Consider the following 18,071-nt stretch of genomic DNA (forward strand, 5'->3'; position numbering starts at 1 on the left):
TAAAACAAATTGCCACGATTTTTTTCCACGGTTGCCCTTTTCCTATCCTCTTCCACTTCTGGTTGGTTGGTAGATAGCACACAATGACGACAACCATCCATGACTTAATTTATTATGCAGTCAGTCGTTTAGTTAGTAATGGTAATGTACTGCTGCTGAACCCCAAGTTAAATGTTTTAATAGTTTTTGTTACCCTTTTCTTTTCCTCCTTTGGTTTTCCGCCCTTAAAGAAACCCCAATGAAGGTTACTGAGACTTTAACTATGTGAACACTACAGACATTTATAATTCTCCGATTCTTTAGTCTGCAAGACACACCAGGACCTCCTCGATAGCAGCAAAAGCCACCAGCCACCGTGTAATACCCTTACTTCGACTTCTGTTAAGGGGGTCAATGTTTATAAATTGAAATCACCTCCAGTTATCTACACAACTGTGCCGTTGTCATTGCATTTCAAGGATGCTGCTACTTTGAATGTGTTGCCCATTTTGTCGTTGTTGTTGTTATTGTTGTTGCCGCCTTTTTTAGTTCTTGCCATTGTATTGTTTACTCGAAGGACTGTTTTCCTTAGAGGCAAGCAACATTATCACCATCATCACTACCAACTAAGCAACTAACCACCCAGTCAGTCAGCCAACCAACCAACATTGTCATGTCCGGCTAGCCCAAAGAGAAGAAGGCCTCAATCGTGATTCGGTTTGTTACTTTGTTTGTCCACTTGGCCTACAGAGATCCTGTCGTTTTTCACTGGCAACATTGCAGTTGTATTGTGTGTGCGTGTGTGTGTATGAATGAAGAATCCTTTACAGTTAGTTTCTGTTTAAGCGGTTTGTTGCAGTGGCAAGTTGTACAATTGTTAATAATGTATATTTTAGTTAATTTTTCATAACTAGCCATATTGTTTGTTTGTTTTTCTAGTTGTTGTTGTAGCTGTAAATTGTGTATCCCCAGGATATATGACGTTTGTCAGCAGATTGATTACATCCTCTTTTGAGTTCTGTGTTGATATAGAAATATGTAACTATACCGAGTTAATGAGTACGGGGTAGGCACTAAGTCAGTCAATTTGAAATTAAAAAAAAAATAGATTTAAATCAAAATTTTTACCTCAAATATTCAATGTGTAGTGATTTGAATTATAGACAATGTAAATTTAACGGAAAACTGATAAATTCATATTTCAATTTAAATATTTTAGCCTTTTCATATATTCATGAATGAAGAATTAAGTCTCCTGGATAAACGGACTGATCTAGAAATTTGTGAATTAAAAATTAAAAACCAAAAAATTATGAGGAATGTGTTTAATATTCTATGGACCCTATTTATTCTTTAGGAGTTTATAAAATTAACTAAAACAAAAAAAGATCTCTAGTTAAGAAACAAAACTGAATATAAAAATTGATAATTTTCCAAATGTGGAGGGAAATAATTTTCTCTCCTGAAATAGGCACCGACATGTGGCAAATTTTACAATGATGTGTCCTGTTCATTAAAGTTTAAAATTTTTCATTGATGGCAAATTTTGATGTTTTTGTCTAAGACCCAAAATCGACTGGTACAGAAATATGTATACTTATTTCACAATGTGAACCTTTAAACATTTTCAAAGGGCGAATACAGCCAAATTTTTGGAACTACCACTATATCTTTAGAAATATTGATATTCAGAAGTATATATCTTAGAAACTAAAATGTTTAATTACAAAATAATAGATCTATATTGAAAATTGTTTCTGCAGAAAAAAAAAATTCATAGCTGAACAAATTCTCATTAGAGAATGATGCAAGGGTGACCCCACAATGACCCTGGATCAGCCTTTAATGGTAACTTTTTAAAAACGGATATATTAAAATAATCGATTTCTCTGAGTGGTATGCGACATCAAAGTGTATATAACCAGCGAACCAAGAATCGAATGTCTGACACTTCACCTTCAAGTCTTAAGTTTTGTCCGATACTTCTGACCGACTTAACTCTGTGCGCTTCCTTCTTTCAGTTTGAGATGATTTTTTCTCCTTTTAAATTGTAGAGGAATTGGGACCGATTTCATAACACTTTCCGTCGAATCTGCCCCAAAAGTCTAACGAAATAATAATAATAATACATTACTTTCGAAAACATCAGCATTTCATAAGACCTTTTTTCCGAATTCGAACCATAAACGGTCAGAAAGTTAACAAAAAAATCCACACGATATTATTTCTGAGTGCGGTCCGAGAACTCTAATTTCCTTTCTAAGTTTCTTATAATATCTTTGCGAGTTTGGCTCGACTTTGGATCGAAAGTCAACAAAAACGACTTCTTCTGACTCTCAGAAAACACGTCAAGTACTCCATATAACTTTCGGTCAAAAGTCGGAGCAAACATGCATACGAAATCGGAAGCTTTATCCGTCTTTTGACAAGAAAAAAATTGCAACTCGGTTTGCAGGGGAGACATATGTCTTCTTAGAAAAAACTCCTGCTAAAGAATAACTTACATAGGATCCCCGGTCATAAGCGTCCAGTCGAATTAGCTAAACCTGGGTAATCTCGGCTTGGCAAATAAAACCATATATTAGATGGGAAATAGTTGAGACTTATTATGAATCATAAGAATTTAGAAAGGCCCAAAATTCGATGAACCGCTTAACCAATGTTGGAATGCGTCGAATAGTTGTTGATGCGTGGGCTTGGCTAGATTTCATTATAAGCTCAACTTGAAAAGGAAAATTATAAAATATCCATCAACAAATGACCTTCCCCTTAATATGGCAAACATTAGTATTTTTGAACTAAAGCCTACGTCAGGTATAAGGTAGGAGTGTAACAAAACACAAGTCCAATATCTATAAGAGTTTCCGTGATATATTTTTTTTGAATATGAAAAAATGTCAATTTTGGAAATTGGTTGGAAATTGAGGACACAAAACGTACCATTATATAGGTTATAGCTAAAGGTAGGCAAACAGACGGACAAGTCTAAATCGGCACATAATTTGACGCTGATTATGAATATGTATGCTTTTTGGCGTCTACGAGAAATATTTCAGGAATTGGCAAAAGGAATGACAAATTTTATATACCCATTATTTTATGGTGGAGGTCGAATTCGGGATCATTGTGGGATGCAGTTTCAAAAAAAAACTTATTTTGGCCGAACTTCTGATACCCTCCACCATTTGCAAGGAACTTGAAAAATTTCAACAAATATCGAAAAATACCGTTTAAATGAGGAGCTCTATAAGGAGTCTATACGAAGATGAATTCCTGCATAAGTAATTGTTTGTCATGGGCTGTAGTACCCATTAAGATCTTCAAATACGAAGTTTGAAACAATTCGGGTGAATAGTGTCTCTAAAACCATCAAAATACCGAATAAAGGGAGGTACTGTTAAATTTTTAGGAAAAGGCTGTATTACCCATTACAAACTTCGAATATGAATTTTGAAACAATTCGCGTGAATGGTGTCGTTAAAATCATCAAAATACCAAATATCGGGAAGTACCGTTATATGGGGGCTATACGAAGACGTGGACATGTATAGAAAATTCTTTTATATAGGATGTAGTATTCATTACAAACTTCGAATACAAAATTTGAAACAATACAGGTAAATAATGTCTCTAAAATCAATAAAATACCGAATATCGGGAGGTATCGTTATATGGGGGCTATACGAAGACGTGGCCCTGCATACACAATTTTTTGTCATAGGCTGTAAAACCCATTACGAAATTTGAAACAATTCGGTAAAATGGTGTTGTTAAAATCACCAAAATACCAAATATCGGAAGGTACCGTTATATGGGGGCTATACGAAGACGTGGACATGCGTACGAAATTTTGAAGCATATTACCCATTACAAACTTTGTTATATGGGGGCTATACGAAAACCTGGACCAACATGGCCTATTAACGAACTTAACCTACCTACTGGGAAAATACACATGTGTGCAAAATTTTAGCCTTCTATCTAAATTCGTTGGGAAGATAGCGTGATTACAACAGACAAATAGACGGACATCGCTAAATCGACTTAGAATTTCACGTCTGATATAAGTATTTCGAGGAGTTACAAACGTAATGACAAAGCTAATATACCTTCCATAGTATGGTCCAGGGTATGGAAAGAGGAGGAAACAGTTCAAAAATAGGCTAATTTTTTAAACTTTGAAAGAAATAATAACAAATTAAAAAAAAAAAAATAACAAATAAGGTAATTTTACTTTTGTAACGCTAAGCTAGTTCCGAAGTTTAATGTCATTACCTTTCCTTTACTCCAACCTTAAGTTGAACATTTTTTTATTTTCAATTTGTTAATATTGTTATGTTTTCAATATTTATCTGCATAGCTCTTCCTCCTAGATTCATTCAATTTATGCAACAATATTGTTGCTGCTAGTTTCCACAAAATCACAACAATTTAATTAAATCATTTCAACATTTATTTGCCCAACTATGTCTCTTCTTCGTTTAGTTTTTCATTTAGATTTTTCATTACATTTTGTTGGTTTGTTTGCTGTGCGCTGCTGCTGCTCACGTTTCTCTTTTCCATCCTTTCATTCGATTTACTTTTGCCGATTGCCGTTAATGGCATTAATTTCTTACATTTCAAATAACATCAACGTCCCATTAAACTCTTAATTGAAGTGACAGAAAATGAGCGGTGCATGGCTAGATGCAATAGCAATAGCAACAACAAAAACCCCAACAAGAGGTAGAGTTTAGTCAACATTAAATTACAATGAAATTTAATTTTATAGATAAGTGTGGACATAAATTACGTAGGATAACAGTCATGAGATAAATTGACACAGAGATTGCGGTTTTAAACAGCTTTTGTCATTGGATTTACTGTTTCGAATATTAAGCTATTTTTCCGGATATAGGTTCTACAATGAGGTTAACACATTAAAAAAAAAAAGAAAAAAAATCAATGTTATTTTTTAAACTCTGCTAAAATTTCAATTCTTAATATTTAATAATTAAATCATTTGGAAATGGTGATTAGCTTCCCAGCAAAAAATTGGTAAGCGCATATGTCCTCATTCATCCAAGTAGTAATGACAAAAAATAAGGACAATTACATACTCTGCATTACCAGTAAGCAAAAAAAAATTCTATATAATTTACAAACCCAAATAACTTTCATTTCAGCTTACCAAGTAATGAATAACACCGACGCAGAGAAATAACCTATTAGTTTCAAAATACTAGCAGTTTAGAAGTTAATTTATTTACAGGGTTAGATGAAAAAACTGCAACCAACTTCAGACTTCTGTCATTTCTAAGCCACTCGTCCGAAAGCTGTTAAAATTATTCCAGTGACAGCTCATTATATTGTTTACAAGCGTACAAAAGCATTTTGGTGAGAATTTTCCAGAAAAAAAGTTATTCTTGATGGAATTCAAGCGCAATAGTGTGATTTCTTTATATTTGGCTGGAAAACCACAAATGTGAATAAGTCTTTTGTGTCTCGTACCATCGCTCGTTACCGTGATACTGGTAGCGTAGCCCGACGTCAAGGAAGTGGACGAAAAAACAAAACAGCAACATCAGCAAAATTGATTCGAAAAGTAAAGAAGCGACTTGATCGAAACCCGCATTAGTCGCAAAATGGCTTGAGAGCTGAACATATCGCAATATCCCATTCGGCATATATTGAAAAATGAGCTCGGGGTAAAGCCATTGAAATTCCAAAAAGTGCATGAACTTACACCGCAACAGGAAAAAAATAGACTCAAAAGAGGTAGAGAGTTGCTTCGCTTTGCCGAAAGTGGTGAACTGCCGAAAATGGTTTTCTCCGTTGAGAAAACATTCGTTGTCCAGCAGTTTGGGCCGCCATAACAGCCGATGGTCGTTCCCCGCTCGTATTAATCGAACGTGGCATCAGAATAAATGCCGAATATTATCACGAAAATATTCTGGAGAGTGTATTAAAGCCTTGGGCACGCAAACATTTTGGCCGCCAGACCTTGGACATTCCAACAGGACTCAGCACCATCGCACTCAGTACGCGCCACCCAAGAATGGTTACAAAATGAGGTTCCTCGATTCATTTCCAGCGCACAATGGCCACCAAAATCTCCGAATACCAATCGGTTGGACTATTGTGTCTGCAATATTTTGAAAAGCAAGGCTGGTACTAAAAAATACCAAAATGTCGATCACCTCAAGCAAAAGCTACGCCGAGAATGGGCTAAAATACCACAGAGCAACATTCGGGCAGCGCGTGACGGTTTCATTGACAGTTTGAAGGCCATAATTCGTACTAAAGTTGACTAATTCGAACAAATCTAAACTTATTCTAAAATTTGATGATAATTCCGACATTTCCATTCTTCTTTCCTTTTCTTCCATTCAAAAAAAAAAAAAAGTAAAAATTATGGCGTTTGACTTTGTTGCAGTTTTTTACCCCACCCTGTTTTAATGGATTATTTGGCTCATACTGCTCCCAAATTTTTGGAGGATAGTTAATTACACTACAGGGACGCTGAGTAAGACCTCAGAAAAAATGGTTTTTTAGTTGCACAACCATTTAAAATTTTAAAGGAATAACCTATTATTTTTCGTCCTACTAATAATGATAAATTGTAGAGGGTTTAATTTGCTTTGCAATTTTATTTTGATATTGATTTTTTTTAGAAATTTTAATTCATCGGCCACAACGACATCTCTACATATTTTGCCCTTTTTCACATTTCAAACATCGCACACCTTGGGTGTCTGTGCACAATTGCCCAACAAAGTGTGTGCGACAAAAAAGGAGGGAAAAAATCTGGAAACTGTAGAAAAATAGCTCAAGTACCTAACAAACTAAAGTGCATTGAAGTACAATGCAACCGGGGTACAATAGAAAGAATTCAACCCGCACCTCAGCAGCTAAAAACACCCAGACCAACAACTGGCTTGGCAAATAAAAGAAAACAACAACAAAAAACCTTGCGCAATTGCAAGGGAAACACTTTCGCCAGCGAGTGTTTAATGAATGACCTTTAACACACATTTAATTCATGAAATTGTTTGGAAGATGCCAACAACATTGGAGTGGGATGGCAGCTCTGTGAACTAACCAGGCCGTTTGAAAGGCTAAATGCAAGCCACAGATTGAAACAGATTTTGTTTGGTGGGCGCATTTTTTGTGGGATAGAAATGTTTTGCGGTAGACAAAATAAGTTCCGCAAAAAAGAGACACCCAAGCTATTCCATTTTCAAAGATTGTTTTGGTGGTAAGACGAAACAAAAAGGAGAGCAGCAACTATTTTTCTAAAAGCTTTGCCAAAGAAAATGGAATTTCTGCGGGCAATTGTTGGTGGGGGGTTTGTGGATCTAAATGCGGTAGCACTTGCTCGGCCAACTTGTTTCAAATACACAACATTTGAATATTTGTAGGCTTTTACTTTTCTACTGTTGACCCTATTCACCTTTTGAGTAGTTGGATTTTGTGTGAACATTGGGTTTCAATTTTATGCTCAAAGAAAAAAGTTAATATTTGAAAATAATGGCTAAAAAGCGTTCATAAAGCCCAAGAAAAAAATAAATCAAAGCCTATAAAGCCTAAATAAAAGTGACAAGTGTTCCAATGGGTTTAAATAATTGTACGAAATTTTAATAAATAAAATGACATTGAAATCCCAATTTTTATATCCTCCACGGTAGAATATATGGGAACATTTTCAATACCTAGACCAAAATTTCATACATTTTAGAAGAGTTGTATCAATTAATGTTCCAAAATATGAAATAGTCCAGTTTGACCCGAAAATATGGTAAACACATCTAAAACACCAATAATCGGTCGGTAGAGGTATATGAAGTGTCATGTGGGATTTTATGAGGTTCATGGATGTTCAAAAATTTGACCCGTTGTGGGGGAGGTACCGGAAGAAATGGTCAAATCTCTACCATCTGTATAAGAGATCTTGCGTTGATGAAAATATTGGGACGTGCCAAGTCTGAATGGAATCGGATGTTAATTTCGTGTTTTATAAGCTTATTGAATATTCAAAATTTTGACCCTTTGTGGGGGAGGTACTAGAAGGAGTGAACCGATATATTCCATCTTAATAAAAATGTGTGTAATTTGAAGAGAATCGGACACTTACATCACATTGTATAAGAGTTAAAATAAAAATGTTGACCCTTCGTAGAAGAAGTACTTGATGGAGTGGACCGATATTGTCTATTTTCACACATGACATGACATGGTACAAATATTACGATTTGCAAAGTTGAAGCAATATCGGATTATCCTTTCTCTTTCTGTGAAAATGTGGGGGAGGTGTCAGAAGGAATGAATCGCTATTGCCTATCTCCGAACTCGATCTAAGTTTGATAATAATATTACGATGTATCACAAGTTTGGATCAAATCGGATATTCCCTTTGAGAGTTATCGTGCGGACGGACGGGCGTACATCGCTAGAACGACTCCAAATATCCTGCAACGGATTTGATCCAAAACCGTTGTTTCGATGAGGCACGTTTTGGCCGTTTCAAATAATATATACCCTCTCTAGCCTTATGGCTGAGGGTATAAAAAGTACTCTGAAATTTGGAGTGAGAGTCTTTGATGTTTTTTTAAGATAGACAAACTAAAGGGTATTTCGAAATTCTACAATACCTGTACCAAAAGTACTGAAATTCACTAAATTTGGTACCATTTGGAAGTATGCAAACGGATATTGGTAAAATCCTGAAATTGGTATAAGAATCAATTCTTGGAAATGGGATTGAAGTATGGAGGTGGTTTTGGAAATGTGTACTAAGTGTAAAAACTGTACTAAATGATACTAAACTTGGTACAATTCCGTTTTGGGTGAACAGAAGAAGCTGGTAATTAGTAGTGTTTTTATTTGGGTTAAGATAAGGAGTTGGGGTTGGAATTTTTTCCAGCAACCATGCGAACTGTATTAAATAGTACCAACTTTGGAACATTTGGGCTTTGAGGTGAGCTAATAAAGCTGAAATTTTGAAACTTTGTATTGGGGTCTCTGCTGGTGGTAGGTTTGTGATAAGGAGATGGTTTTGGAAATGTATACTTCAAGTGCGCGAAAAATACTAAATAGTACTATATTTGGTACAATTAGGTATTGGATGAACATATAGTGCTTGCAATCTGAAATTTGGAATTTCCTCGCTGTTCATGTATAGTCTGGACATATGGAGGTAGTTTGGAAATGTGTACTAAAATTGTACGAAAAGTAATGTTTGGTACAATGTTTGGTATTGGGTAAAGGAATAGAGCTGAAATCCTGAAATTTAATATATATGTTACCGTTCGTGTCTGGGGCTATGATATGGAGGTGGTTTCAGAAATGTGTACTATAATTGTTCGAAAAGTACTAAATGGTACAATATTTGGTATTGAGTGAAGGGAAAGTTATAAAATTCGGGAATTTTATATTTAGGTATATTTGTTTGAGATTTGGCGCGGGCTTTTAAATGCGTCCTATATTTGAACAAAAAGTACTAAATTTGGTATTGGGTAAAGGTATTAGATGAAGGAATAGAGGAATAGATTGAGGTCTCTGTTGGTATTTACATATGGAGAAGTTGAAATAGTTTTGGACAGATAATTTGGATGTGGGTCCATTGTGCAGTTATTGTACTAATATTCTTCTCGGTAAACTTCAAAATAAAATAAGACTTTTTGGTGTAAAAGGCAAACAATTTCCTATTATTCATTTTGAGTACTAAGCAGGCCTAACGCGAACTGTTAGAGCGAATCTAAATTTTAAAGTGGTCCATTCATTGACGAAGTATTGAGCACTTGGTAGTTTAAAGATTTTTCTACAAATTTTTAAAAATTGAAGAGAAATGGATGGGATTCTTAAAGGCTATTAAATTTATGGTTATTATATTTGGGGTCTAAGCTACGAGAGGGAGTGACTCGAAAAAGCACATCTTATTCTATTAAACTTTTGTGGGAGAGGTAACAGCTTCAATGTAGACAAAAATATTGGGATGTGAATATTTTAAAGAAAATCGGACATTGAATACCCACTTTAAGTGGGATTTATTATTCAACATTTTAACATTTTGTGGGGATGCTCCAGAACGAATGGGTCAGTATTGCTGATTTTCAACTAAGTCTTATGTAAATCTACTCTGATGAGAATACATTCGTTGTCCAGCAGTTTGCCAAAGAGGTCAGCTGAAAATGTGCACCTTCGGTTGGCCACCAGAACTCAAGCGCCAGCCATGGTGATGGTGTGGGCGCCATAACAGCCGATGGTCGCTCTCCGCTCGTATTTACCGACCGTGGCATCAGAATAAATGCCGAATATTATCGCGAAAATATACTGGAGGGTGTTTTAAAGCCTTGGGAATGCAAACATTTTGGCCACAGACCTTGGACATACCAAGAGGACTCAGCACCATTGCACTCAGCACGCGCCACCCAAGAATGTTTACAAAATGAGGTTCCTCGTTTCATTTCCAGCGCACAGTGGCCACTCAAATCTCCGGACACCAATCCGTTGGACTATTACGTCTGGAGAATTTTGGAAAACAAGGTTGGCACTAAAAAATATCAAAGTGTCGATCACCTCAAGCAAGCGCTTCGCCGGGAATGGGCCAAAATACCACAAAGCAACATTCGGGCAGCGTGTGACGGTTTCATTGGCCGTCTGAAGTCCATAATTCATGCCAAAAATTCGAACAAATCTAAACTTATTCTAAAATTTGACGCTTTTTCAGACATTTTTTGCTTTCATTTTTTGACTTTGTTGCAGTTTTTTATCTCACCCTGTATTTTCTAATCTATTTTACTGGAAATTAGTATTTTGGATTCCTGGCATTGAGGTATGATTTAGACTCTTGACTTCTTTAGGACCTATAGTAGATTTTCAAGATAAATAATTTTGTAGAATATTTTGACTTGCTACGATTAAAAGAAGGTTGGAAAATATGTTTCATGGCCAGATAGATATGTGAACATTTTAAAAAATTCCTACATATTTAAGAAAAAAAAAACAATTAAACTATAATTCACTTATATGAACAAATATTAAAAAAACATTCCTTCTTTTTCAGCTTTTGTTGCATCCATGGGCAGACAAATAAGTAGTCATTTTTTGACACCTGCTCAAAAATGTTATGCACAAAAAACACATTCGATAATAATTATTAGCAATTTATTTCACACCTAACCCTCAACTGTCAATAGATAAAAGATTTTGCCGAAAACTCAATTTACATAACAAATTTACAAACAATGGCGGAAAAAATTCAAGAAAGCAAAGCAAAAAATAAATTAACGTTGATGGCCCAGCTAAGCATAACAAATTTTGAATTTTTGTTTAACGAATCTTTGCTTAATTGCCAACAGACATTCCAATGTCGAAGAGGTTTATTTGTACATTTTCAGCAGATTTTTTTCGAGTGTAAAATAAAATATTCGCAAAAAATCAAGTGTAAGAGTCTGCAGAGTAAAAGTGCCAAGTTTTAAATAGCCATTCTTTTAGCAGCATCAGTCTGAATAAAACAGTGCTTTCGTCTTGAATTCCTTGATACCCCCTTTCCTTCTCAGAAACATTCCCTTTAAAAGATTACCATTTTGTTTACAAAAATTACTTACCCAGCTGGATATGCCAATAGACCGCTGATGGGCGAACAATCCAAGGCTGCATTACTGCATACTGTGAGTCCTAAAACTTTTTTAAGTTTTATCTGAAACAAAAAAAAAAAAAAGGAAAACAAAAGAATTTTAGTAAAACTTAATTTTGTTTAGACTTCAAATACAGAAAACAAATATCTTTTATAACTTATTTCTAAAAACGGCACACAAAACTTGCTACTTTATTTGGCCTTGTAAAAGAGAGGGTGGTGGTAAAGGGGTCTCTCTCTCTATTTGTTGTTTATATAAATGATTTACACTTATTGTTAGAGAATAAAGTGTTTGTTTTGTGTTTTCATACTCATTCTGTATGTTATGTCACGAATTTGCATATCAAAATTTGTTAGCTTCGACGTATGCTTTGAAAATATTTATTATTGCTTTGAAAATATTTAAATATTGTTTTTTTTTCTCGTTTTAAGGCCGGTACAAAAATTGTATGCAAATACTCGAAATGAAACCAGTTGTTCGTTAACACGTTTTTTGAGTTTTTGTTTTGTTTCCACTTTTTTAAATAAAAAATAAAATAAACAAAATTAAATCTTGTCGGTGCCAAATATCGCGATTCATGTTTTATGCATTACATAGAAATATACATTTTTGCTCAAATCAGAATTTAAAATTTGTCTAACTGAAGAACAAATACATATACATATATACGAATATGGTGACGAGACATCAAGGTAAATATTATTTCAAGAATTTTTATATAAAACCCCAAAATCACATATTTAAGGTCAAAATAGCCTTCCTTCGCAAAAAAGAATTTAGAAAGCCATTGCAGCTTCTAAATGAAAATAAATCAATAACAAGTAAAAAAGAAGCAAAGTTCGGCCGGGCTGAACTTCAAAAAAATCTGTCGAAAAATACCATATAAATGAAACCCGTTAAATGGGAGCTATACGAGGGAAGTTCGGAAACTTCTTAGCCTAGCACAAAAATCGCGGTATAAACAGAAAAAAGTTAAGTGTTTTGGTAACTTCCATCTCTGTTATGAACACATGTTAAATTTTGTTTCGATCTGGCAACTCCTTCATATTGAAACAGGTGTTCAAAAAAGATGCTTCCGCAATTTTTTTGCAATGGAAAATTAGAAATGCCTGCTGTCATTAAATACTTACATAAAAAAGGATTATCGGGACAAGAAATTCATGATGATATGGTGAATGTGTTAGACGTGGACCTGGATAAGTAATTTTTTGTCATAGGCTGTAGTACCAATTCCCAACTTCAAGCACGAAATTTGAAACAATTTCGTTGAATAATGTCGTTAATATTATCAAATTTGAAACAATTCCGGTGAATAGTTTTGCTAATAAGAGAATACGGAATAAAGGGAGGTACCGTTGGAAATGGTCTATACGAAGACGTAGACCTGAACTTTAAATACGGAATTTGAAACAATTCCCGGGAAAAATGTCGCTAAAGTCATGGAAATATCGAATATCTGGGGGTATTGTTATATAGGCGCTATACTAAAACGTGGACCTATATAGACAATTCTCTTCCAGGGGTAAAGTACTCGGAGAGAACTCCTTTTGTGGATTTTCAGACAATTCCATAAAAAAATGTGGCCGAATATCGGAAGGTACCGTTATATGGGGAAATACGATATCGTATACCTATATAGACAATTATTTTTCAGGGCGTAAAGTAGTCACGAAGAACTTCTTGTGTAGAATCTCAGATAATTGTAAAATCATCAAAATAAAGAATATCGGGGGTACCATTATATGGGGGACCGATATAGCCCATCTTTGAACTAGGCCTGCCTGCAGACAAAAGACAGATCTGTGCAAAATTTTAGCTTCCTATCATGATTCGTTTTGACACTAGCGTGATTACAACAGTCGGACAGACGCACAGGGTGAGATAAAAAAACTGCAACAAAGTCAAACGCCATAATTTTTACAATTTTTTATTTAATGGAAGGAAAGCAAACAAAATTGAGAAATAGCATTACATTTTAGAATATGTTTAGATTTGTTCGTATCGGTCACCTTTGGCACGAATTATGGCCTTCAAACATCCAATGAAACCGTCACACGCTGCCCGAATGTTGCTCTGTGGTATTTTGGGCCATTAACGCCGAAGCGCTTGCTTGAGGTGATCGACACTTTAGTATTTTTTTGTGCCAACCTTGCTTTCCAAAATACTTTAGACACAATAGTCCAACAGATTGGTATCCGGAGATTTTGGTGACCATTGTGCGCTAGAAATGAAGCGATAAACTTCATTTTGTAACTATTCTTGGGTGGCGCGTACTGAGTGCGGTGGTGTTGAGTTCTGTTGGAAGGTCCAAGGTCTGTGGCCAAAATGTGTGCGTGCCCAAAGCTTTAATACACCCTCCAGAATATTTTTGCGATAATATTTGACATTTATTCTGATGCCACGGTCGATTAATACGAGCGGAGAGCGACCATCGGCTGTTATGGCTTGAGTTCTGGTGGCCAACCGAAGGTGCTCATTTTCAGCTAACCTCTTTGGCAAGTAAACACGATCATTTTTTTTTAAGAATTGGTGGATATTCGATGTAGTCGTTTCTCATCGGAGAAAACCATATTCGCAATTCACCATTTCGGCCAAGCGAAGCAAGTTTTTAGCTCTTTTGAGTCTATTTTCTTTCTGTTGCGGTGTAAGTTCTTGCACTTTTTGGAATTTCAATGGCTTTACCCCGAGCTCATTTTTCAATATTGCGAATGGAATATTGCGATATGTTCAGCTCACGAGCCATTTTTTGGCCACTGCGACGCTGGTTTCGATCAAGTCGCTTCTTTACTGCAGATGTTACTGTCTTCTTCCGTCCATTTCCTTGCGTCGGGCTACGCTACCAGTATCACGGTCACAAGCGATGGTACGAGACACAAAAGATTTATTCACATTTAAATGCTGGAGTGCTCTAACGATACCCACTTGTGGTTTTCCAGCCAAATATAAAGAAATCACACTATCACGCTTGAATTCCATCACAAATAACTTTTTTCTAGAAAATGCTCACCAAAATGCTTTTGTACGTTTGTAAACAATATAATGAGCTGTCACTGGAATAATTTTAAGAACTGTCGGACGAGTGGCTTTGAAATGACAGCAGTCTGAAGTTGGTTGCAGTTTTTTCATCTCACCCTGTATATATGGCGTCATAATCTACTGAGTTTTCCTTATAACCATTTATTGAAACAGTATATACAGTGTTATTAATGCAACAATTATCTGACAGATTATTCTCCACAATATTTCCACCACAGACTGTAAATATGAATATTAATTGTTCATAATTTCTTCCACACATTTGATGGTAAAATGGTGCAATATATTAATGCATGTGCGTGTTTGTGGCAGTCTCATCAACAATTGAGGTTAATAGAAATGACAGACACTGAGAAAACACAGGGAGAGGGAAAGATTCGGCTGCCATATAGGCCCAAGCTGGAATGAACATCAAAAATTCAGAAAACAATAAAACGTTTCATAGACAAATCATCTGTCGTATGATAGACGGATACCGTAACACCATCATTACACAAATACACATACACACATATAAGCATGCATATTAATAATAGCTTGTAAAAAAATACAAAAACAAAAAATTATAATTATTACAATAATGACAACAAACGTGGGCAACGAAAGAGAGAGATAAAAAAGGCCCTTTGTTTTTCCATTTCAACCTTACAACAAAGCGACTTTTGGAATGTTTGGTGAGGCCTTTTGAGTCTGACAATTTTTGCTGCCATTTTTGCCATTAAGTTTTGCTGTTTTTTCTTCTTCTTTTGGTGTCTCTCTATTTTTTTGTCCGCAAAGCGAGTGAATGTGTTTTTTGTGGCTTTTGCAAATGTGATTAATCATAATATTAACTATTTTGTTAATTAAGGCCTAATGAATATGACGTTCATGATTTTGAATATTGTTTTGTTTTCGTTTTTGTGCGGTCGTGGTAATTAATTCATGTGAATGATATGCGGTTTTTTTCGGATATGCATGATGCGTTGGATCAGGGAATGTTGTGGTCGCACTCGCAGTTGAGTTAAGGGTTCAAAGACATATTTTTCACTATATTAGAGGACTGAATTTATATACTAGTTGATGATCGTATTACTTTATGAAATTGTTTTCAAATTGAAAATCTAAAAAAAATCCAGATGCTTAAAAATGACTATCATTGAGTTCAGGAATATGGAGGCGAATTCCATTGTTTTTAAGGAGATTGTAGAGTATTACAAGTTCGTCAATATTATTATCACTTAATTTTTTAGATATTTCATATTACAATCACAATATTCATAAAAAATAATTATGATGGGTTTTCCATACACGCTTCAAATTTTCTCTGAAATTTCACTCCAAGATGATTTTCATATTTTAATATTTCATTACATCCATTTTTTTAAATCACTGAGCGACACATGTGGGCTAAGTTTAATGGAGACTTAGTCTTGCCCATGAACTTGCCATGGCCATAAATTATATTTTGTTGAAATATGCACAATGTGTTAAAAAAGTTTTATATAGTTTCATATATTTCGTTATAGCATTTTTATATTTTTTAATTTAGAAAATAATTTTCTATTCAAAACATGTTTGAAATAAAAATAAAATGTGGCTATGATCCAAGTTTATGCGCCGTTTAGTCTATGCAGATTTAAGCGATAAATCAAAACGTTTGAAAACCAAAGCATATGCTTTACGAATTAATTGACTTAGAGGATAGTAAACCAAATAAAAAGGGCAGTGGAAGTTGTTAATTATTTGATAGAGAAGATGAATTGAGCATAATATACCATTGTATGCAAAAATTAGATCCCTACGTATTGAAAATAATTGCAGAAAAGAAGAAAATATATGAGCTATGTCAAGCATTAAAATGCCTATGAAAGTTTTGTTCTAATCGGATAAAGCCTTAAGATTCTGAGTGGATAAATCGATTGACAAATTTTGTAAATATCCTCGAAATAAGTCAAATTAGAGTATGTACAGGATGAGATGAAAAAACTGCAACCAACTTCAGACTGCTGTCATTTTTAAGCTACTCGTCCGACAGCTGTTAAAATTATTCCAGAGACAGCTCATTATATTATTACAAAAGCATTTTGGTCAGAATTTTCCAGAAAAAAGTTATTTGTGATAGAATTCGTTCGTTACCGTGATACTGGTAGCGTAGCCCGACGTCAATGAAGTGGACGGAAGAAAACAGCAACTTCAGCTGATATGGTTCGAAAGGTAAAGAAGCGACTTGATCGAAACTCGCATTGCAGTATCTGAAAAATGTTCTGCTGATGCCGAGATTCGACCATACGATTCTGTGCCGTCGTTTAGTATGGTAAAACAAGACCCTCAGAAAACTCACTTGAATTTGGGTAAAAAGTGAAACCGTCTCGAAGTCGAGCGGGAGCACTGGGGGTAGAATAAACAAAACGAGTAAATCTGTATTTGTCGGATACGCTCGAATAAGGGCGAGGATGCTTCGTTCATTGTAGAGTGGGAGCAAAATTCGTTCAAAAACGAGCAGATTTTAAAATTTTCGACGATGGGCTATATCGCTACACCCGATATTCGATATTTTGATGATTGTAGCCAAATTTTTTTAGTGAATTTGTCTGAAAATTCGCACAAGGAGTTCCCTCTGAGTACTTGCGTGGAGTACTATGCAAAGTTCGGCCCGGCCGAAGTTATTGCATTTTTACTTGTTTCCCACTCATTTTCACACTTAGAACAAACTCTTGCTCTATCGCTCTGCTCCCACTCAAATTTTTTAACAGGAGTGACTCGGGAGAGCTGCCTCATAAAAAAGAATGAAAAGTTGACTCCGTAAAAAATTCCCACTCTTCGAGCAATCCTGATAACAAAGCAAGATTCACTCCCGAGTGAAAATGAGCAAATCTGTGCTATGATTGAAACTCATTATTCAAAATCGGGATTGCGGAGTCGAACGATTTGGATTAGATTCAACTCCGACAGATAAATTCTACTTATTGTTTTTTTAGTTTTTTTCTTGGCACTGAATTGAGAGTATATCGACTAGGTCACTCAGACTGAACTTTTTAATTCATTTAATAACTTCAGAAGTGCTTACATACTTAAAACTGGACTATTTCTAAACGTCGGCGGATATAGGCCGTTTTCAATATCAGTCTGCTAGACCAAAAAAATCTAGTTATAAATTGCTGTAGACAATGAAAAATTGGAGATGTTACCAGTTGAATGACTTTATGCCCAACAAAAACTCCCATTACCAAAGAAGGAGCTCTCTAACCAATTGTGCACATTCGTAAGTACTTACAAATCAACTTACTCATTATTTTGGCCTCATTATATGTTGGCCACTATAAGTCCGAAAATATGTTGTAAAACGTACATGTTTTATTTTCTGAATCGAGAAAAATGGAATCTTTTGCTTTGGGATTACCAATCATTGTTATTCGATTCATAGAAGTTCGAAATTTTCTTCTGGAGCGTTAAAGTTAG

General features: G+C 35.2%; 1 protein-coding gene across 8 annotated transcripts in view; it reads right to left on the bottom strand.

The window, feature by feature from the left end:
• LOC101892541 (mitogen-activated protein kinase-binding protein 1) overlaps positions 1–18,071 on the bottom strand; it is a 401,509-nt gene that overhangs the window by 23,536 nt on the left and 359,902 nt on the right. For all 8 annotated transcript variants that reach the window (XM_020039859.2, XM_020039857.2, XM_020039862.2 and 5 more), the window contains one exon: positions 11,568–11,659. In XM_020039859.2, the coding sequence (XP_019895418.1) occupies positions 11,568–11,659 (92 nt within the window). The remainder of the gene's footprint in view (positions 1–11,567; positions 11,660–18,071) is intronic.

Source organism: Musca domestica, unplaced genomic scaffold (genome assembly GCF_030504385.1).
Source record: "Musca domestica strain aabys unplaced genomic scaffold, Musca_domestica.polishedcontigs.V.1.1 11, whole genome shotgun sequence".
NCBI lineage: Eukaryota > Metazoa > Arthropoda > Insecta > Diptera > Muscidae > Musca > Musca domestica.